The sequence below is a fragment of the Apus apus genome, chromosome 3 (assembly GCF_020740795.1).
Source record: "Apus apus isolate bApuApu2 chromosome 3, bApuApu2.pri.cur, whole genome shotgun sequence".
In the NCBI taxonomy this organism is placed as follows: domain Eukaryota; kingdom Metazoa; phylum Chordata; class Aves; order Apodiformes; family Apodidae; genus Apus; species Apus apus.
Window position 1 is genome coordinate 77012912 of NC_067284.1, and position 21671 is coordinate 77034582.

Here is a 21671-nt window from a genome sequence, read left to right on the forward strand (position 1 = left end):
TCCTTTTTTTTCTTTTTTTCCTGTTTTCTTTTGTACACAAATATATACAGGGTATTATACACATCTCTACACAGACAGTGCCACTCAGAACACACAGCTCTCCACAGGCAGAGCCCAGACAGCCACAAAGGCAGCCCAGGCCACAGATGGACCTACAGAGACTGGAGCATCCCAGCCTGCCTGCTGGACTCGGGGCAAGGACAGCAGGTGGGTGCAAGAACAGGGAAGCAGGATCAACATCCTCCGCACCCCAGCCTGGAAGCAGATTGGGAGCTCTTAGCTCACATGCTCATTTAATGTTTAGCCTATCCCTGGAGGGGATGGGTGACACTGTGTCCCTCCATGTGCTCCAGCTCTGGCTGAGCCCTGGGATCCAGGGTGGCCTGCCCTCCCGACGCATCAAAGACCCATATCTCTTCCCTTTCACCCCCCCTTTCCTCCAGACCTGGGATTGCTACAAAGAGCTGTACAGGAAAGTCAGCTATGTCCTCTGCAGAGCAGCCCCCAGCCTGCTCCATGTCTCTGGCTCCCCTTCCTCTAATAGTGGTGAAGGAGAGAAAAGACCTAGGACGTGATCGCCCTTCCAGGAGCAGAGCTGGGCAGGGCTGATGCTTCACTTCTTTAGGTCTATTAAAGTGCTTGGAGCTCCAGAGCCAGCACAGGTGATTGAAAAGGTCAAAGGATTGACTCTCCCCTTCCACCTGGCACCATCAGACTCTGGAGGGCACAGCCCCAGCAAGCCAGAGCAGCACCCACAGATGACAGGCAAAGGATGGGTGGTAGTGTCTGCAATGAGCACCAAACAGGATGGTGGCAAGGGGTTGAGGGAAATAAATATAGCTTAATAGTAGGGAGATTTATTATTTTCCTTTACATTTTACACAAGGGGAGGGAAGAAGCAATTGAGAACAACTGATCCTGACCAGAAACCTCCTCACAAAGAGCCTTCAAAGAGAAGAGGCTCACAAAGAGCCTCCCTGCAGATGGCAGGGGCTCCAGTCCACCTCTCTCATCCATCCTGCCCCCCATATTGCCTCTGGAACATAACCATCACCAGGGAGGAGACAAGGACAGAGGTAGGGGAGGAACAGCCCCCCTCTCTCAGGCTGGGTGATGCTGGGAGAGCCTACACCCAGTCAGGGGTGGTGAAGAAAGCCACTGCAGCCCCATGAGGCTTCTGTGCTCCTGAAGATGGTGGGCTTCCTTGGAGAGGGCTTGAGGGGCTGCTCTCCCAGTGCTCCCTACCCACTCCTACCACCTCAGCTGGGGGAAGTCCCTGTAGCAGCTCAGGCAAGGCAGCCCATGGGGCCCCGTTGCAGCCAGGCAGCGCCAACCCACAGGGTGCCGAGGGCCTGCAGCCCAGGACCCTTTCTCCCCTCTCCCTAGCACCCAGGACACCCCCCAGCAATACCCCCCAGCACAGCCCCCATGCCTGACCCTGCTGTGCAGACACAGGGAAGCAAAGGGGGTTCCTGTACCACAGGAGGGTCACTTTGAATTTTGTTTGAAAGAGGGGTAAAATGTGCAAAATATATGCCACTTAAAATGATGCTGCAATCCCCTGCCTGGGCCCCGGGGGAGAGAGGAGGGGATAGGCCCTGGGGGAGATGCTGCCTGTGCCTCCTCCAGCCCTTGAGAAATGCCCTCAGCATCCCTCACCCTGCAAGGGGCTACCCAGCTTACTCCAAGCCCATGCCCCTTCCCCAGGGTGATGCCAACCCTGACCACAAGACCAGTCACCTTCCCCATGGGGAGGGGGAAGTCTCTGTCACTGCCTCCTTCACCTGGCCTAGCTCCTGGCATGTCACACCAAGTGGATGCTGCAAGGGGTTGTGAAAGGGCAGAAAGTGCAACAGAAACCACCCCTCTCCCTAGGTGGGGCTTCCAATACACTGACTAAAGCTTTTCATTTATCACCTTTCTGTAAATCTAATACATGATTAGTGTTTCTCATCAGGAGGATGGGGGACAGAGGGGCCTGCTGAGACCCTTGTGCCCCTGCTCCCCACAAAGCACCCAGCCTTCCTCCTGCCTGCAGGTCCAGAGCAGCACTGTGGGGGTCACAGTCTCCCTCCCTCCCAGACCCCAGGGTTTTGGGGTCCAGGGACATGTTAAAGAGGGTAGCAAGTAATGAGCATGCCTGCCAAGCTGCCAGGCTGGCACAGGGGTGGAGGGGCAGGAAAATGGAGAGCTTGCAGCAGGGCCCCTGCCCTCACTGAAGGCAGTGGACCCAGGGGTGGGCAGGTGAGGGCAGCGGCCAGCACCCTCAGGTCCCTCTCCCCAGGTCTCCATGCACACAGCCTGCTGCGCTCCTGGGCCTCCTTCCCCTCCCACCCTTCGAGGTCCCTACTGGTGGATCTCGTTCTCTATCAGGCTGTCCTCACACGACTGGAAATCCGTGTCGTTCATGCCACCTGCATTGATGAGCTCCTCGTCCTGCGACCCCTGCTCTTCTGACTCTGTCGCTTCGCCCTCGGGCGAGGAGTCCTGCAGCACTTGGGCGATGTATTTCTGCCGGGGTGAGGGGTGGGGAGAGAGCAGAAACACAGGTGAGCCCGGGGGGCAAGGCACCATGCCTGAGGTTGAGTGTTGGGATATGCTGGGAGGGTGAAGAAGAGTCCAGACTCCATGGGATGTACTGAGAGAGGAAGGAAAAGTAGGGCTGGCTTGGTCCTGCAACAGTGGATGTGCCAAAGTCCAGCATCCTGGGACAGGCAGCACTCAGGACTGGGACAGCATGAGGGGGCTTCTCAGCTGACTGTAGCCCATATAGACTGGAAGAATGTCCTCCCATTTTTGTCAGTGGATGTGTCCCTGTAAGACTGTGCCTGCGCCTGCTTCTTACGGGGAATCTCCTTTTAGAGAGATGTCACTGCCCTTAAGTACATGGGGACTGGGAAGGAGCCTGGATTACACATGCACCCCAGCACTACTCTCCTGAGAAAGCAGGAGGTTCTGCTTTACCCCATGTCAGCATGTACCCCCTGAACAGATCTGCACAGGCCCCAACTAGAAAAGTCTCACGATGGAAGAGAGCAGCTGGAACGAGCCAGTGAGCCAAGGAGAAAAACTGGCGCTGGTATCTCAGAGTTGGGCAGGGAGAGTCCCCAAAGCACCTTGATGGCCTTCAAGACAATGCCCACAGAGAACGCTTTGCGTTGGCACTAGGGCTGGCCTGGCTGGTGACAGCCTTTGCTGATGGGCAAGTGCGCAAAGACGTAGAACAAGAAGTGAGACTGACCAAGCTGGATTCACTGTCCCAACAGAGGGGCAGAACATAAAAGCACAGCCATCTGCGGAGCGGCAGAGAAGGGTTGTGCGTGTCACGCAGCTCAGGTGAGGGGCACAGTGCTCAACACTTGCCTCCCACACTCACTGGGAGACTTTGGCTGCTGTCTCAGAGAGGTGAAGAATGAGGTACTTGGACAGGGAGTTATCTCTCCCTTCCCAAACCCAGGTAAGGGGCATGCCAGGGTGTGGAGGTAGGGAGAGGGACTCACAGCTGATTTGGGAGCTGGCAGACTGGTGGCAGGCCTCCCATTCTGCCTGCTTTCTACAGCATCCACCTCTGTGTGGTCAATCTGGAGAGAAAAGGAGAAACACTGCTGGGTCAACACACTTACTGTCCCACCACAGGAGCAGCACAAAGGCAGCAGGGCCAGCCTTGGGACTGTCCCCTCTGCAAAGCCAGGGTTGAGAGGCTCTGCTGGTAAACAGTCTGGGGCTTTCCCAGAGCCCCCACTGTTTTGCTGCTGAGCCATGCTCCCAAGGAGAAGGGTCCCACATCCCCACCTCACCTTGTAGTTGTGAGCGCTGAGGTATTTGAAGTGCCCAAAGCAGACGTGACACAGGCAGATCACAATGGTGATCACAAGGACCACAAAGGTGAACATGGAAGTGGGGGCCAGGAACCCTGGGGCAAAGGAAAACCAAACTGGGACCCTGACAGTGCTCCATGGCTTGGGGCTGCCAAGACCACAGCCTGGCCAGGGAAGTGGCTCTGCAGGAGGCCAGGGGCTGGCATCCCAACCCAGCACCCACCTGTGCGCATGGTGGAAAAGAAGAGAAGCCAGAAGAGGCAGAGGATGGGGGCTGCCACCACCTGGTTCACAGCCCCTGAATGGATCTTCTTGTCCAGCTTGGCAGGCAGGTAAGCATAATACAAGTTGTATCGGTCCACCAGGTGCTTAAGCAGCATGTACATGAGCCCTGGGAAAAAGGGAGGGATGCCAGCAGAGCAAGGAATCAACCTCTTTCCCAGTGTCTCTGACTGACTGAGAAGATTCCCCCCACCTCACCCCTTGCCACAAGGAGGTGGAGGGGTATCACTTACCAAAAGGGACAATGATGGGGCAGGTGATGCTGTATGTCATGACCACAGTGAACACGCACATCATCCAGGCGTAAGCAGCCCCAAACTGGAACTCGTAGGCCTGGTGCTGCAGCAGGGAGGAGAGCCCCATCAGCACCACCCCAGGAGCAGAGCGGGGCTGTGCCACACACCCAGCTGCACGCACAGCGTCGGGCCAGCCCCATCGGGGCCGCATCACAGCACAACCCACCCCTGGGTGGAGGACACAAGCCCCCCCCACCCCAGCCACATACTCGTTTGACGTTCCTGCGCTCGGCAGCCGAGCGCGCCAGGCAGAGGCGGATCATGTACATCAGCAAGCCGGGAATGCGCAGCAGGTCCATGGCGTTCCCGATGAAGGCAGAGGCGATGACATAGTTGACAAAGAAGGCCCCGTTGTCTGGCAGGAACACACACCTGGGGAGGCACAGCAGGAGCAGGTTGCAGGTGGCGTTTCCCCCCTTGCAGGGCAGCAGCCAGGAGCCCCCAGTACCTTTGGACACCGAGAAGAACCTCCCCCCATTGCAAAGCAGGGTCTTCTGCCCAACTCCACTTACTCAAATCGCACAGCGGCTTCAGCAAGGAACTTTTTGTCAAACAACCAGCGGAAAAACACATCCAAGCTGTGGGGGAGGGGGGTCAGAAGGAAAGAGAACAGTCAGAAACATCAACAGACCAACACGCACATGTATGCACATGGAAGCTGCTCTAGGACCCAAAGCTCTGACCATGGACTGTTTTGTTTCCTCCTGGGGTGTGTCACCAGCAATTATGTAAATCAGACACTGGGACAAACACTCCAGCACCCAAAAAAGGATGTAAAGCTTCTCACTCTCGCCTGATCTTCTCCCTTTGCCCTGATCCTACTGGTAAAGTGTTTTCTTCTCCCCTCTGGGCACAACATCCATACAAGGAATAGGTGAGTGACTACAGACTTAGATAAAAGGCACCCTCCAACAGAGATAGCAAAAAAAAAAAAATCCCTTGGGAGAAACAAGTCCCATTTTCCTCAGTTCTGATTTTTTTGATACAAAACCTTTGGCGCCTCAGATACTGCTGGAGTACAGAGGTCCAGAGGTGACAGCAGGGGGACTGAGTCCTCAGAAGGAAGTGAGAACTGTTTAACTGTACCTGATCAAGATAAAAACCTTCTTAGAGCATTCACCTACCTGAGGTTATATGCAACAAGGCATCTTCAATCTGACTGGGAAACATTGCTGTAGTCACTCAACTCTTCTGTCTCTATCAGAGAGCTCATCTGTTCTCAGCTACCCGACGTAGCCTCTGAGGAGCTGTATCCCAAATCCTGAATTTAGGGGGGGTGTAGATCTGCTAGCCTACAATGTATAAGTAACTCCCTACCACAATGAGGACCCCTCATCCCACTCCCACCCCTCAGTTCTTCCTTCCTCACACTGTTTCCCTACTCAGCCACTATTCAATGCTGGGAGCCCATGCTGATGACTGGCAGCTGACGCATTACTGTTTGCCACAGGGCACTTCTACAACCCCTGCAGAAAGATTTGGAGCTCATACCTAAACAGATGAGCACTCCTGCAACCTACACGTAACTATCTCACCCAGCTAAGCACCGCAGCCTACTCAGTTCTGGCTCAAATGCACTAATTTTGTGCAAAATTCAGAGTGTGCACTGAACACAGAGGTGGGGAGTGTCTCCTTCACCCGAAGACCTTGAGCAGACTTTTCATATCCATCCATCAACCGTGTCCATTTTTGCTGCATTATTTATAACACCATGGCATGTTTTAATGTGTTTGCAGATTGATTTAACAAGCTCCTAGAGACCCAGACAGGTATGGTCTGGCTTGGCCGCCAGTCAGAACTAAATGCCATCTTCCCAACGGGATGATGGTGAGGGCACTTGTGCAGTTGGGAGAGGATGTAGTGTAGAACAACCAGGGGTGCATCTTGGCCCTCCCCATGCTCCAGGTCTCTGCACTTCCTTCCCCTTCCCACCACTCCTACCTGCTCAGGCCTAGTGATGGCAGCAGCAAGACCATGAAGATGAGGAAGGTGTAGCACTTGTGCATGGTCGTCCTGTTCTCTCCAGACCTTAGGGCAGAGAGGAGGCTGTTAGCCTTTCACTGTCACCCCACCAGCCCCAGGATTGATGCCCCATCACTTTCTCATCAAAGAGCACTGCCCAGTGTTTAATCTGTATCCACCCTGTCCTCTAATGGTACATGAATATCTCCCTTTTTCCTCCAGCATGTCTGAGGTCTGTTCTCTAGTCCCAGTTGCTCCTGCCTTGTCTCACAGGCCCTCCCAGTCCTCATGTCTTTAAAGGACTCTCTGCAATCATCTCTCTTGACCTACAATCCTCAGCACTGGTGACATCCTCCCCATTAGTCTTTACAAAACAGGGTAGAAAACAAAGCTTACATTGCACGTCCTGTGAGGAAGCTGCCTCACAAGCTGCTTCTTTCTAGTGCTCTGCACTTCAAATACTTTCCCTATGGTCACAAGCCATAGCAGCTAAGGTGATTTTTCCCTTGGAAAAGCTGTGACTTACACATGGGTACAGGCAGATGCCACACCTGCCCACTCATCTGAGCCAAGACTTCCCTCACTAGCAGCACTTCTCACAGTGACCAGCCCAAACTCCTCCCAGTTTTCTTCTTGTAGACCTATGTCAATATCTGCTCAGAAAATCATGCTGCACAACAGCTAAGGACTGGCTGAACAGCTGTCTGCAGCAGACCTCAGTTGTCCAGGAGGTACAATGTAACACCACACCTGGACTGGAAGACAGAAGTTCAAGCAGAAGGATCCAGCCAAGAGCTTTACATCAGTGAGAAGTGCCTGGTGGCCAGGCAGCATGCTGGTATGACTAAGAACAAGCACTGGCTGTCCTTACCTGGTCCAGTGCGCCTCAAAGAAGGCAGAGTAATACACGATGGTGGGCAGCAGAGCAGAGAAGCACCATAGCAGCAAGGTGGGGAAGAACTGGGTGATTATGGGGTTCTGCAATAAGGCAGAGAAGAGACCACGTGTTAGATGGTGCAGCAGCTCTTGCACCAGCCACAGGTACAGCTGCCTTTGCTGATGCCAAGTCCTCAGCATGGCAGCTGCCACTGCATCCTGGCCAAGCTCAGCAGCTCCCTCATGGTCAGGATGACAGGACCTGGGGAACACTGACCATCTCCCTACCCCCTCCCTTGCTGCTGTGCCTTGGGGCGGTTTTCATGCTACCCATCCTGCACCCATCTCCAAAGGCCTTACATTGAGGTATTCCACAGGCTTGGTGACATTGAACTTGTCCATAGTGGTGATGATGATAGCAGGAGTGGTGAGGAAGAAGAGGAGGATGAAGAGGACCACATTGATCACAAGGCAGCGGATCCACCAGATGAAACCCCGAATGGAGAGGTGTTCCCTAGGAGGGAGGAAGGAGGGCATCAGGATGACTGCATGGGAGAGAAAAGCAGGTCCAGGGCTTCACGTTCACACCACGGCCCAGCCTCCATGAACAGCACTTGGAAAGCCAGCCCAAGGCTTTCCCTCTCCAAGCCAGGTAAGACCTTTAGATCAGCCAGGCTGGGCTTCAGGAGGAACAACTCAGTAAACAGAGTAGCAGATGGGGAGGAAGACAGGAATGGCACATCCCTATCCCATTGAGACGACCTGCGGAGCCCCACAGAGCTGCTCACCAGTAGATGTTTTGTGGGTCAGGGGCATAGCTGACGGTCCAGTTGGATACGTGGAGGGATTCACTGCAGGAGGAGGCCCTGGGCTCCCCATGGCATGCACAGCCCTGGCACTTACAAGCATTGAAATCTTTGAGGATTCTGGAGGAGAAGATAAAGGAGATGCTGACATGGAGAGCTGGAAGGGACAAGCTGAGGGAGATGCCTTAGTGCTAGCATCCCTCTGATTTAAGGTGAGAGCTGGGACAGATCACATTCCTGGGCAGGATAGGACCCTTTGCACTCACATGGCTGTGATTGTCTCATTATGGAAGGTGACAAAGGCCATCCCAAGAGGCTTTTCATTCACCTTCTCCTTCTCCCGCTTGTAGTCATCTTTGAGCTTCTCCTCTAGCTTGGTATAGTACTCTATGGCCTCCACCTGGAGAGGGGGAAAAGGGTCAGAGCATAGACCTGGGACCCCAAGCTCCCATGTGTTCTACTGCCCAACACCTCCAGCTCTGCCCCTACCTCCTCACAGCCCCTGATGACACAGCAGCACAGATGGCCACAGGGCTTGGGGTTGATCATGGATGGAGTGTTCTCCTTGCCCTGCAGGTTGGTGAAGTAGATTCGCCCACGCTCAGCTTTCTTCCTGAAACGGGAGAGCAGAAAATGGGGAAGGAGGGGAGGGAAGGAGGGGAGGGAAGGAGGGGAGGGAAGGAGGGGAGGGAAGGAGGGGAGGGAAGGAGGGGAGGGAAGGAGGGGAGGGAAGGAGGGGAGGGAAGGAGGGGAGGGAAGGAGGGGAGGGAAGGAGGGGGAGGGAAGGAGGGGAGGGAAGGAGGGGAGGGAAGGAGGGGGAGGGAAGGAGGGAGGGAAGGAGGGGAGGGAAGGAGGGGAGGGAAGGAGGGGAGGGAAGGAGGGGGAGGGAAGGAGGGGAGGGAAGGAGGGGAGGGAAGGAGGGGAGGGAAGGAGGGGAGGGAAGGAGGGGAGGGAAGGAGGGGAGGGAAGGAGGGGAGGGAAGGAGGGGAGGGAAGGAGGGGAGGGAAGGAGGGGAGGGAAGGAGGGGAGGGAAGGAGGGGAGGGAAGGAGGGGAGGGAAGGAGGGGAGGGAAGGAGGGGAGGGAAGGAGGGGAGGGGAGGAGGGGAGGAGGGGAGGGGAGGAGGGAAGGGAAGGAGGGGAGGGAAGGAGGGGAGGGAAGGAGGGGAGGGAAGGGAAGGAGGGTGGCTCAGAAAAGCTCCTGTGGCAGCAGACTTGAGGGGGGAGCCCACAGCTTCTGCCCACCCTGCCCTGTCTCACAAACCAGGAGTTACCTCTCTGCATCAAGGAACATCAGCCGGGCCACGTCGTAGCAGGGACGGGCCTCCAGGACGGTGCAGTTGGTGTAGGCCTCCCTGTGGAAGGAAACACCAGCTCATCACACCAGGCACCAAAGGCTGTGCCCTCAAGCAAACTCTGTGTGTCTAGGACTTCTCTCCTGCCTTGGGCTGAGCGTCATGACACACAGCAAGTGCTTGCTGAGGGTAGAAGGGAGCCTGCGTGCTCTGTCCCTTACAGCAGAGGCAACACACGGGGCAAATGCTACAGGCTCCAGGCTCCTGCAGGAGAAGCCTCTTTGGACTTTTGCTCTGTGGCAGTAAGGCACCCCTCTGACCCCAAATCCCCCCTCTGCCCTCATCGGCTACATGGGTTGGGGTCAGGAAGAGACGGAAGGGCTCCCAAAGGAGGTACAAAGCATTTCTCCTCTCCCCAAGCTACTTCTAAATGTGGTCCTGACAGTGTGTTCTTTGAGGTCCTGACAGAAGAGAAATTATTTCTTTTTGTTAAAAAAAAAAAGTATACTTTTCTGCAAGGACTATGGTAAGGGCAGAAGGAGCAGCACAACATCTCATAGTCACTGCTTGAGTGCCTCCTACCCGCATCCCTTACCTCTAAACTTGACTACATCTCAGAACATGCCCTGTCCACTGCTTACCATGCTGACCCCCTGTGGCTTTGCAACAGATGGCTGGGCATACCCCAGAACACAAAACCAAGGACACTGCACATTCGGATAAAAATTTGTGCAGAAAAATAACAGTAAGATGCCCAAAATAAAAGCATTTGCCTATTTTTACTGGCTTTCTGCTCTCAATGTATTATTGCCATTCCAGGTAACACTAGCATTACCTCAGTAAAAACATGTCCATTACGGAGAAGCCTGTAATTAGGGACATAGTGAGACTCACTCAAAATGCTTCTTGATCTTCTCTGGCTCAGCATATTTTGAGATCCCATTGATGAAGAGAGTTCGCTTAACCTGCAAGGACGGAAAAAAAAGGGAGCAGGGAGGTAAGTGAGGATGATGTGAAAGCCCAGACTGCAGCAAAACCCCGCAAGGCCTGAGTCAGTGATGTGAAAGGGCATCACTTCTAGCACCTAGGGCTTCTCCTCTCCTATGCTTCCACTAGCTGCTGGCATCTTGCATCCTGGTGTGCTGTAGATGGACATGCTAGGGCCTTATGCTGCAGCTGCCTGAACAGAAACAGGGGGTACCCTTAAGAAATGAAGAAGGCAAAAGCAGTTAAAGCAATCTCTGAGGAAAGCATGGGGTCCCTTGCACATGTTCACCTAGCACAAACTTATTCTCTTTCCCCATAGACAGTCAGGGCTGCTACTCTGGAGGAGATCTGCTTTTGGCCAGGCAGAATAGAAGGACTGCTGTGGGAAGTGGGGTGCTCATTACTCTCTCCAGTGCCCCCTGACTTGATAGAAAGGCATGGGAGAATGTGCCTGGGAGAGCGGCCAGGTCCTGCTCACCAAGTCATCCTCTTTGTAGCGCATCTTGGAGGTGTGCCGGCGCATGCTGTACACTGTCAGCAGCAGGTACAGGAAGGCAAAAGATGTGTGCAGCCACAGCAGGTTATTCCTGTCACAAGGAAGACCACAGAGGTCAATGAAAGGTTGCCATTACAAGTCTGCCTGTGGTCAGGCCTTGAAGGCACTGGGGCGATGAGCAGCATAACTGGCACAGCACCCACATGCCTTACAACCAACTTCCAGGAGCCCAGCCTAGAAACAGTAGCCTCTCAGCAAGGGCAGAAATGCAACCCTCAAGGAGGTGAGGCTCTGCAGCAAGTGGACGTTTACAAAATACCCCCAGAGGGCCTCAATTATCCATTCCACCCCTGCCCACACATACCCAGAATTCAGGTTAGCGATAGTTGTCCTCCCAAAGCTGTAGGCGTTGTTTTCTAGGGAGAAAGAGGCAGGCACAAAAACATTCAGTTATACAGAGAGGCACAGAGCACCACTGGGGTGGGCTACAGCAGGAATCTCACCTGCAGAACACCCCAAAACCCCAGCTGCCCAGGGGATGACCCTCTGGACGAACATGCTCAAAGTGAGGCAGCAGTCAGGGTTTGCCTGTGTTAGTCCTGCCCTGCCCTCTGCTCCACCCAGTGGTCTGGGACATGGTGCTGAAAGCAGCTCCCCCAAACCAGCCAAAGGCTCCCTGTTCTTACCTAGCAGGTCTCCTGAGAAGTTTACAGGTAACACGATGCCCACGGAGAGCACACCCACTGCCACCAGCAGCCCGATGATGTGCCTCTGGAAGGACAGGTAGTGCACTGCATCACCCCCGCACTTGTCCCGGATCTCGTCATCCCTGCAGAGAGAAGAAAGGCCATCAGGCAATCTTCTAAATTCCAATAACTGCTGGAGAGCAGCAGCAGCACAGGGTCATGACTGCCCTCCCACACAGCACCCTGGTACTACAGAACAGTGGCCAGGCCCCAGGGTACCGAGCCCAGCACCCAGCCTTGAACCACCTTGGGCAGAAACCTGCCTGTGCAACGCTTACTGCAGCCCCACTCCCCATGCCCCTGCTCTCTGCTCCCCAGGACAGGCAGCTGAACACACACAAACCCCACCTCACACCCTTCTGGTGAGCCTTGCCTTCCCTGTGGAGATACAGGATGGCTGACACTATCCCACAGTGCTCTGAAGCCAAGAACTGCTCAGGAGACTACCCCTGGGCATTATCAGGCTGCAGGAATCTCCCTGCATCCCCCGGTTCCCACTTTGTAGCCAGAGAGCAGTGGCCCTAGCAGGAGTCCCAGGAAGAGGAGCATGTCTGCAGAGCAGCAGACAGCATTTCTCAGATGGGACTGAGGCAAGGGACGCCTGGGCTGGATGCTCTCTTCTGTCACAGACTCACTGTGTGACTTAGTTTTGGCTTTAAGACTCCTCACCTAGTCCTGTCTTTGCTTGTTCTCTCCAGAGGACAACCTTTGCTTGTGCTCAGGAAAGGGGCTGCAGCAAGCAGAGAGACTTCACACAGCTGTACTGCGCTGAGTGTCCCAACGCCCTGCACTGCCTCTCTTTCCTCCCTGTGTGGGTTCCCCATGCAGGTGCTGGTGCACTTACTTTATCCTGAAGATGGCTGTCAGCCAGGAGCAGAAACCCTGTGCAGAAAGAAGACAAGGAGGGTCTTGCATCATTCTATGTTCCCTTATCCTTGCTCCCTCCTTCAAAGACTGAGGGGATCAGGCTGGTGTCCTTGCACCTCCACATACTTGGTTCAGAGCGGGATTGACGATGGGCACCCAGATATGCAGAGCCATGGATGGGCCAAAGTGAAGGAGATCACAGTACTACTTCCTGGGGCACAGCACAGGCTGTACCCTGTCATGTGGCTGTACCCTACCAACTAGCAGCTCAACATCCCAGGTGACTCATGGATTCCTGGATAGCATGGAAGCTCTCCACAGCCTAGGGAAACCCAGGAAATTCACTATACAGGTACTTCAGCCATCATCCTGGGTAAGAGAAGCTCTGCAGGGACTGGGAAGGCAGAATAGCCCAAGCCAGTGCTCCTCAAAGGACACCTGAGGGAGGAATACTTCCTGGGAGCTTTACCACCCACCCATGACACCCTGTTATCCTACTGAACTGTGCCTCCCCTTTAGAGGGGAACAGCAGTAGAGGCAGACAGTGCTGTGAGGAGGAGCTGGCAAGTACTGTTTGTAATGCTGAGATGACAGGTTGGACAGATGACTGTTAAGCCACAGGGATGCACACCCCACTTATTTAAGTGTCTAGAAGCCACATAGTTATGTCTCCTTAAGCTCTATACCACGCTCACACACTATAAGGTATGGGACCTGAGGCCCAGGGATGGGCAAACAGTGTTTCTTCTGAAGAGCCCTTGGTTCAGACAAGCTGTGGGCTCCTGGCCACTCAAAGGCAAGGTGTCTGACTCCTGCTGCTACTCACGTTGTCCCTCTGGTCGAAGTCCACAGAGCTGGAGACGGAGGTGAGGCGCTCGTAGCGGTCGTGGTTGTCGGAGTGCAGGGCGGAGACTACGCTAAAATGACAAGTGGGAGGTGAGGGAAAAAGTTAAAAGATGCAAGGAGGCAGTCTGGCCAGGAACCAAGAGCACCCAGAAGATCAGAGGTTAATTCAGGTCGGTTTGCCTCAGGTGAAATGGAGAGAAGTGAGATCAGAGAGCAGAAGGTAGCAGTAAGCAAAGACCTCAGATGGCACCCTGAGCCCAGCAGCCACCATGTGCTCAACCATGGATGCTACTCACTCAGTGACTTCCGAAAGGCACCTGTGTTATGCAGCAACCCCTGCGAGGAGGGGCTGGCACCAGCTTCCATGGAGGAGACACTAGCTCTGTTCAGCACAGGGTTTAGACAGAAGAACAGAGGTGGGAACCAGAGGGCGCCACAGCCCTTCTGGCTCCGGTATGGCCACGAGGTGGCAACCCCAGTGCTCCCAAGAGGCCCTGGCAGTGACCCATCCTGGAAGACTGTGAGTCTGATGGGCTGTATTCCCACTGCACCCATCTTCCCCACCATTAGTGCTTCAGTGCAGGGAAGAAGGAATGCAGCTGAGCCCCAGCAGCCACGCTGCTTGGAGGCATGCTCAGCCCAGCCTGCTCCACAGCCTCAGCTGAGCCTCCTGCCTGGAAATCCCTGCAGCAGGAACAGAGCAGGCAGCTAGAAGTGAATGACAGCAGGCTAAAGGACAGGAAAGCAAGAGAGGTGAATATCCCAGACCATTTTACTCCAGGCACAGGCGGAAACCTAGATGAAGAACCTGCAGCAGATGCACCCAAGGCAGACAATAGGCCACACTAAGAATGGAGGCGGAGGGCAGCTGGCGAAGGAGACAAGAAAATGGTCCAGAGACCTAAATTAAATAGCATCTGCAAGATGACAACAGCAGGCTGGGACCTTGGAGGTGCAAGAAGAGATATAGCTGACCTGAAGGCCAAAAGCAAAGGAAAGAAACAGATGAAAACATGGTAACATGTAACCAGTACAGGCCCATGGAGGATCAGACGGAGGAGAGGCAGCTGAGAGACTAGAGTGCTAAAGATGAAGTGCATAGCACTATGGGAAGGATAACAAGCAAAGACCCTTGTGACCCTGCCGAAAGAAAGAGCATGGGACATGTACATTGCCTCCCTCAGAGCAGCACCTGCTAAGTCCCTAGCTGGAAGTAATGGAGAGAGGGGAAAGGAGATTAGCTGAAGGTCATGGGACTACAGGAGAGCAGATGAGAGAGCTTGCGACTGCGCAGCCCAACATCCCACCATGCTGGAGGGACAGAGCAAGCTTCAACCAGGCTCTTTGACCTTCAGCCCTTTAAAACCCCAGAGGCCTTGCCACTGGGCACAGGGAATGAGGGTGAATTTCTGCTGTCTACAGCTCTGAGGAGAGCTCAGCACAATTGTATGGTGTGCTTTTGGCTCCTAAGTACTGGAAGAGCAGAGCAGCACTGAAGAGGACAACTGACTGCCATGTTACACAACGATCAGGCTAATTCAGCTCCATTCAGCAGGACGTAGAGATGATAATCAGGATGACCCACAGTGACGAGAACACAGAAGGGGCCAAAATGGGAAGCTGAAGAGGGAGCTCCTAGGGTACCCACACCTAGCTCGAGGCTTTTTCAAGAAAAGCACCAACAGAGCAAGTGGGTGAAGGGAAGGCAGCCCTAAACTGCAAGAAGATTAAGGATGGGACTCAGAAGGCCTTCTCCATGCCCACTGTCCCAGGTTTGGTGCTCATCTGCCAGGGAGGGAGAAGGATGGGGTCCAAGGCATGGCTAGCCTCAGGCCAAGGGAAGTGCAGGCTCCAGCAGGGAAGGACAGGCATACTGCGGAAGGGGCTTGCTGTGGTGCAAGGCAAGAGGTGGCTGTGTGGGGACAAGCCCTGCAGGGGTCTGTGATCACTACCCTTACACACAGAGGTGTGAGTAGGTTGCCATCACCTCCCGGTGCAGACTGAGTCAGATTAAGGGTGCCAATGGCTACCACAAGCCCTTGCCATTCTTGACAGGCAAAGGTATATGTCAAGAGGAGAATATTCTCCTGCACATGCAGGGGCGGGGAGCACCAAGTGGCATGTTCCTAACCCACCACTTGCCACTGTGCTTCAGCAGAGAGCAGCTGAGATAGGAAGGTGCCACCAGCCTTGGAGGAGCACAGCCAAGACACTTTCCTAGCCAGTGCCACAGGCTTTTGGAAGCTTCTGGATACTAGCACTCTCCCAGCTTAAGCAGTAGGTTTCAGGGGACAGATGTCAGCAGAGAGCTCCAGCAAGCTCAGATGAAGCACTGAAGCAGGAAGAGCAGCCCCCTGGAGACAGACAAATGCTTGTAAGGACAACTGAAAACCCTCAAGGCATTAGCAGTGCAAAGTTGCCAGACGTGCTCGAAGCAGGGCAGTGAGTGAGGGATCCTCTCCAAGCCATGTACCACAGCTACCACCACCTCTGTTTTCACAACTCCTATTGCTCTGCTCCTTTGGGAGCAAGGAGCAACCACAAAAACAGGAGCATCCCTGTACCCTCTCTCAAGACAGTAGCAGGCCTCAGCTTCAGATAAGTGTTAGCCTGGCTGATGATCTCCTCTGCAGTGTATACCACCCATCCAGTCAGCACGACTTGGGGAATACTCTTCTCTTAAGGATAAAAGCAGAAAGAAAGAGGAAAGCAGGGAGGGTCCATGGCAGTACTTAATGGTCAGTGGCAGGCCAAGGAGTTGGTGGATGCTCTCAGCATTGCTGAGGCAGGAAGTTTGTATATGCAGGGGGAGAGAGAAAAGACAAAGGTGCCTTGCTGGGCATGCTGCCTGCTGGGGGTAGGTGGCAAGGGATAAAGGCCAACACTTGCCCTAGCCCTGGCAGCCTCACAGAAGGAAGTCTTGCAACTGCCTGCCACATCCCCTCCATGCACTTGCCTGCCCTTGCAGCTGGCATGGGAGCAGCCCTCGTGGTGCCCTGGCACAAGAGGGACCAGGCAAAGGAGGCTCCCCTGCACCTGGGTGACCTGAGCATGCTGTAGGCTTAGGCAAGCAGGTTTATTTTCTCTGTCATAAGGCAGGATAGCTGGGCACAAGCAGGTAGAGCAGGTTAAGTAATGTGGCACTGTCTGCCTTGGCCAGGACTGGGAGCTCCTCAGCACTCCTGCACTCAGGGAGCATTTAAGGCCTTCTAGGGGCAAACCAGGGTGGATCCAGCTGTGGAAGTGGCTGACACAAAGGTAAGGAAAAGAGAAGAGCATGAATCTACTGAGAGGCACAAATCCAAGCCCAAACTCGGAGCCATTTAGATTAGTTCAGAAGCAAGACAGAAAACTGCAAGAGAAAAGGAGAAAGAGAGACCACAATCAAGAAAGAGGAGAAACAAGACCCTGAAAAAACGACATACTATTCCCGCTCCTCTCGCTCCGTCTGCCAGCGTCGGTGCCTGGGGGCATAGAAACAGAAAGGGAGAGGTTATAACCAGGGGAGCAGGTGCCGGGTCTCCTCTGTTGCAAGGACTATGCACCTGACGGCTCCACATCATCCTGAGGAAGAGAAACCTGCCAGTGGTCAGGATGGAGAAGATCTTCCTTCCAGAGCCTAGTGCTGCCCCAAGCCACAGCACCGCAGTGCCCCTGCTGGCCTAGGCACAGAGTGTTTTGCTGCCAGCTAAAGGAAAATTTGCTTTACTTGGGAAGGTGACCTTGCTCCATAACAGGGCCGTCCCAGGGAGCTCCTCAAGGACAGGGCCAGGTAGGACAGCCTACTAACGCTGTCCAGCTGCCATTGGAGCTCCCTCCCCTTTCATGCCTCTCCTCCCCCACCAGGTTGCCAACACACTTGCATCCTGCCCTCCTGAAATGCCCATCCTGCCCATGGGCCAGGCAGAAGAGGCTACTTCCTGGGAACCCATTCCTAGTGACCCACAGCCCCTACCACAGACATTCTGTCCTGCTCCCTGTGCTTACCAATTCTCCCTCACCAAATGGCTGGGTCTTTCTGGCTACAGCTACTGCTCCCAGTCCCTTGCACCCAAAGTGCTCAAGTATCACACCCGAGAAGAGCCAGCCCTCTCTTCCCACTGAAGGCCAGAGCTGTGCAGCCCCTGTGGCTACCAGCCAGCAGCTGGGTCCAGGTACCTTAATCCTGAGGAGCTGCTGCCCTCTCCCCAGTGAGGTCTCACGCAGCTATTCCCTACTCCTCACTTTCTCCCAAGGCCCCTGCATCGCTAATATCCCCAACCAGGCCAGGAAAGGAAGGGCAGAGCAACCACAGGGACACAGCTGTTTATCTAATGCTATCCAGGACCACTTATCTAAACTAGGAGAGTTCCTGGTTTGGTGCTGGAAGAAAAAAGCTGTTACTCTCCACTGCTTTGCAGGGAGTGCTCAAGACTGGGTTGCTTAAATCTATGTCATCAGGAACAAAAGAGGCTGGAGCTCAGCCTCATCTAAGCCTTTGGGTGCTATGAGCTCATGGAGCTGATTAAGGGGAAGAAGAACCTACCATAGCCAGCATTCAGAAGCCACACTTTGCCTCCAGCATGTGACAAAGCACCACAGGTACAGCAAAGCACCCCTGGAGAGAGGTGAACTACCCACACAACCCCTCTAGTCTAGTCAAGGAGAGTTCCTTGTTCTGCACTGGGAGAAAAATAATTATTGTCCTTCATACTGTTGAGAGCAAACATGACAACAGCATCTCTGCTGTGGAGCTGCCACCCCCAGTGGGCCCCGGTTTTTGCTGACAGACACTGTAGCCCACAACTGCGTTAGGCAGGAAGGACCCATACCCAGATTGACTTGTCTGCACTTGGGATACAACCTAAACTCACACTGGCACAGCAGTGAACACTTGGCACCTACTGCTCCTCCACCTTCTGCTTGCTTCAGCACAGGGCATGGGAAGGGGTGAGCCAGCAATTTGTTTGCTCTTCCTCTATGCCCATTGCCAAAACAGAAGCACCTGGTGGCCTGTGTCTTTCACCTGGTGAACAATTAACTAGTGGGAGTGAACTCCCTATTTACCCTGGGCAAGTACAAGTGCTCCCTTAACTGTCAGTGCAGGTCCCTGCTTCACCCTCCCTGTGCTCACACGCACTGCAACCTCACGCCACTGGCCAGGTGTGTCTGCCTTTCCTGCCAAGTGCATGAGAAATCCCCCACCTGGATACACAGCCTACCACTTTCAAGTGCTCTTAATGATAACTCCATCCAGCAGAGTCACAAAAACACCTTCAGAGGCTTAACAAAGCCTTCACTGTGGCAGCCCTCACCCCTCCTGTGACCTCTTGTCCTCTCTCCTCCCTACCCTTTATCTACTATTCCTCTGTATGGACCCCAGCACAGCCCTGTCACTGTAGGGACCCTAAGTGATATAGAGCTGGTGGGGACCACTCCCTGTATTGGGAGAAGGATGCTGTAACAGAAAAGCTGATAAGCAGGGATTTTTTTCCTGTTCCTAGAACTCAGGGGATCCAACTGGCATGCTTGCTTCTCCTCTCCAGCTGCCTCTGGCACATGCCAGGGGATTTGTCCCTTCCACCCAACTCACACCTTCTTTTCCTGCCCCTCTCCCACGCTTACCTGTCAGCATCAGTCACCAGGGCCAGGCGTCCGTAGTCCCAAGCAACTTTACGCAAAATTGAAAAGACAAACAACAGTGCCTGGAAGAGAGCAAAGGGTGAGCTGTGAGATGTGGCATTGTCTAGCTCTGTCCTTGTCCTCTGTGTGCAGAGCCACAGGAATAGGGCGATAGCAGGGGATAGGACTGCTCAGCTAATGGCACACAGAGGCTATGGAACAGCAAAAGTTCCTCAGAGCTGTTAAAATCAGATTATCTGGATGGCTGTGGGAGGCAGAGGTCCAGGATACAACACAAAGTAGCTAAGTTAGCCACAGTATCACAAGGCCCTCAGGTCCCAAGAAGGTGAGATTATGGCTACAGCATTTGTGGTCCTGCAGGTCCTAAGGAGGAATAAGCAAAGCCTTTGGGTGGGTAAAGCTGCAGGGACTTGGCAACAGAAGTAGGAGTTTTGGGTTGCAAGACTGACTTAAACTAACTCATGTACTTAGGAAAATTTGTAACACCCTTTTCATGGGGTCAGTGTGGTGGTATTTAAGTCAATAATGGCTAAGCACACAATGGCTAGGGGACATGATCAGGGCCATGAAGTCAGTGGGCAGGCAAGCAAGGGATGGCATTTGGCGTCCTTAACTCTAACTGCCTGACCAGAGTCATCCCTTCACAGTGAATTAGGTGGCAAATTGTTGAAGCAATGGTAGGTAGACTTACAAGAAAGCACATAAAGTCAAGGGCTAGGACGGTAGGCACCCCTCCGAAGGGCAGCCCCTGCAGCACAGTGCTGCGGATGCGGGCACTGTAGCAGTAGTCCTTGGTGCTGTTGTTGCATGTGGAGGTTTTGCAGGTGGCCCCTGCTGAGCCAAGGGTGGCAATCACGTAGGGAAGCATCTCTACAGCTTCATCGTCTTCCCTGGGGAAAGGAGAGAAAGGCTTGGTTAGACACACGCCAGCTGGATGACTCTGTCACCCTGCTGGCATGAGGACCCAGTCTTGCCTGCTATCTCGGACTCCCTGTGCTACTGGATTTCCCTGGGAACAACTGTCCAGGGGCAACATCATCTGGAGAACCCTGTTGCATTTGGTGGGGTGATGGAAGAGCCCATGTGCTTTCAGCAGCTGTGGTCCCACCACACAGAGTCCTGGAGCTCTCTTCCTTTTTCCTCCACTCTTGCACCATTTTAGGTGTGTCTCTTTCTCACTGACTGCTCTTCCTGAGGCCAGTGTCTCAGCCCCTTCCCCTCAGCAGGGAGAAAGTTTACATACAGGAAAGAATGAAAGGGTGAGGAGGTGGGGACATGAAGTCACATCTGCATGATGGAAACAAACTGCTACGGGACAGTTGCTGCATCATGATCCCACAATTTCCTTTGCCTGGCTTCCTGCCATTAGCTTTATTAGGCTGAATCACCACCCTGTGCTTACTGCAGCGCTCAGCCCCCAGCTCCCAGGGCACCCATCAGGGGCTGGTTACAACCCCTGCTTGTCTTCTTTCTTTTCTCTGACTTCGATGCATTTAGAGGCAATCACTCCGAGGGCTGAGAGGAGGCTTAGGCTCCACTATTAAGCTTATCAAACATTTTATTTCATTCAGTGCCTTCCCCAAACTGCTGCAAGACCAGCAGGTGGGTTTGCATCAGCATCAGTGCAGCATCACTGCATGGACATGGGGACATACTCCACTTGGGTAGAGCAGCTCCATTAGGAACACAGAGAAGACCATGGTAGCAATGGATAAATGCAAACTGAGCATCACCAAGATGGTCTAGAAACAACAAATAGACAGTAGAAACACAACTGCTTTGTGGAACAGGGGAGAGAAAACCCCATCCGCTCCAGAAGGAAGCAGTGATTACAGTTGGAAAGATCTTCCCAGGCTGTCAATCCCTGAAACACTCCACTTACTCTGCACCCCCCAACCACCCCAAAACCTTCACTACCATCCTAATCCACACAAAAGTGCTGGCTGGCACAGCATCACTGCTGGGCAATGCTCAGAGGCTCCTTACCCAAGCCTAGAAAGGCCATCTTGTTAGACTGGGCAAAACAGAAGCCACTTGCCCAAAGCACAAGAAAGTTACCACCACACTGCTGGTTTCAGCCTCTTGTCCCAGAGATGTCACCAGCCACCAGCTCTGCTCTGCTAGCTCTGCATTGGATAGTGACAATAGGAGAGAGGCCACAGGGCACTTTCCTCCAGCTCATGGGTACATCCTGGCAATCTCCCATCTGGCTGCAGAGATTTATCAGCATGGTAGCACAATGCTGGCTGGATAGTGACCACCAAACCGTTCGCTGCAGTGTCCTAGAGAGCTCGGCTTCAAAGTGATCCCTCCCACCTCAGTTGGTATGGATCCACAACTGCAAACCCACTGAAGCACTAGGGACACAGAGCACCACAACAAGCAAAAACTCATCTAGGTCCAGGCACTGACGGCAGTCAATCAAATTGGAAAAGCCACCAAGCAGCCTCTTGAAAGATATTCACAGGTATGGAACTGGAGAAGGGCTGCTGCAAGCAAAAAAAAAAAAGTAGTAGAAAAGCAGAAGAAAGCCAAGATACGAGATCACAGTTGGGAACCAGCTTGGAGCCAGGCAGGACAATTTACCTTGCTGAATTAATGAGAGACTCAGAAGCTCCAGGAGAAAGATGGGAAGAAATGATGGGATGAGACTCACTAAAGGAAAGTGAGTGTGAATGGTTACACCCCTCTGTTTTTACCTCTGAAGTGCCAGCCTAGGTGGACTCACTGCAAAGAGAAATACCTCTCATTCCTCTTTTTTGGAATCTTGTAAAC

At 53.7% G+C, this 21671-nt stretch overlaps 1 protein-coding gene across 3 annotated transcripts in view; it reads right to left on the reverse strand.

Moving 5' to 3' along the window:
- TMEM63B (transmembrane protein 63B) overlaps positions 1-21671 on the reverse strand; it is a 48598-nt gene continuing 26927 nt past the window's right edge. Inside the window, exons 2-24 of one of the 3 annotated variants that reach the window (XM_051616305.1) lie at positions 19588-19786; positions 18879-18958; positions 16700-16738; positions 13255-13345; positions 12406-12443; positions 11502-11644; positions 11180-11231; positions 10798-10906; positions 10227-10297; positions 9312-9392; positions 8530-8653; positions 8307-8440; positions 8023-8160; positions 7595-7748; positions 7230-7336; positions 6338-6424; positions 4909-4974; positions 4606-4768; positions 4334-4439; positions 4042-4209; positions 3798-3913; positions 3501-3581; positions 1-2511 (exon numbers count right to left, since the gene is read on the reverse strand). In XM_051616305.1, the coding sequence (XP_051472265.1) occupies positions 2347-2511; positions 3501-3581; positions 3798-3913; positions 4042-4209; positions 4334-4439; positions 4606-4768; positions 4909-4974; positions 6338-6424; positions 7230-7336; positions 7595-7748; positions 8023-8160; positions 8307-8440; positions 8530-8653; positions 9312-9392; positions 10227-10297; positions 10798-10906; positions 11180-11231; positions 11502-11644; positions 12406-12443; positions 13255-13345; positions 16700-16738; positions 18879-18958; positions 19588-19764 (2490 nt within the window). In that variant the 5' untranslated portion in view covers positions 19765-19786 and the 3' untranslated portion in view covers positions 1-2346. Of the gene's footprint in view, positions 2512-3500; positions 3582-3797; positions 3914-4041; positions 4210-4333; positions 4440-4605; positions 4769-4908; positions 4975-6337; positions 6425-7229; positions 7337-7594; positions 7749-8022; positions 8161-8306; positions 8441-8529; positions 8654-9311; positions 9393-10226; positions 10298-10797; positions 10907-11179; positions 11232-11501; positions 11645-12405; positions 12444-13254; positions 13346-16699; positions 16739-18878; positions 18959-19587; positions 19787-21671 lie in introns of those variants that run through there. The other 2 variants (XM_051616306.1, XM_051616308.1) reach the window with 2 other exon arrangements.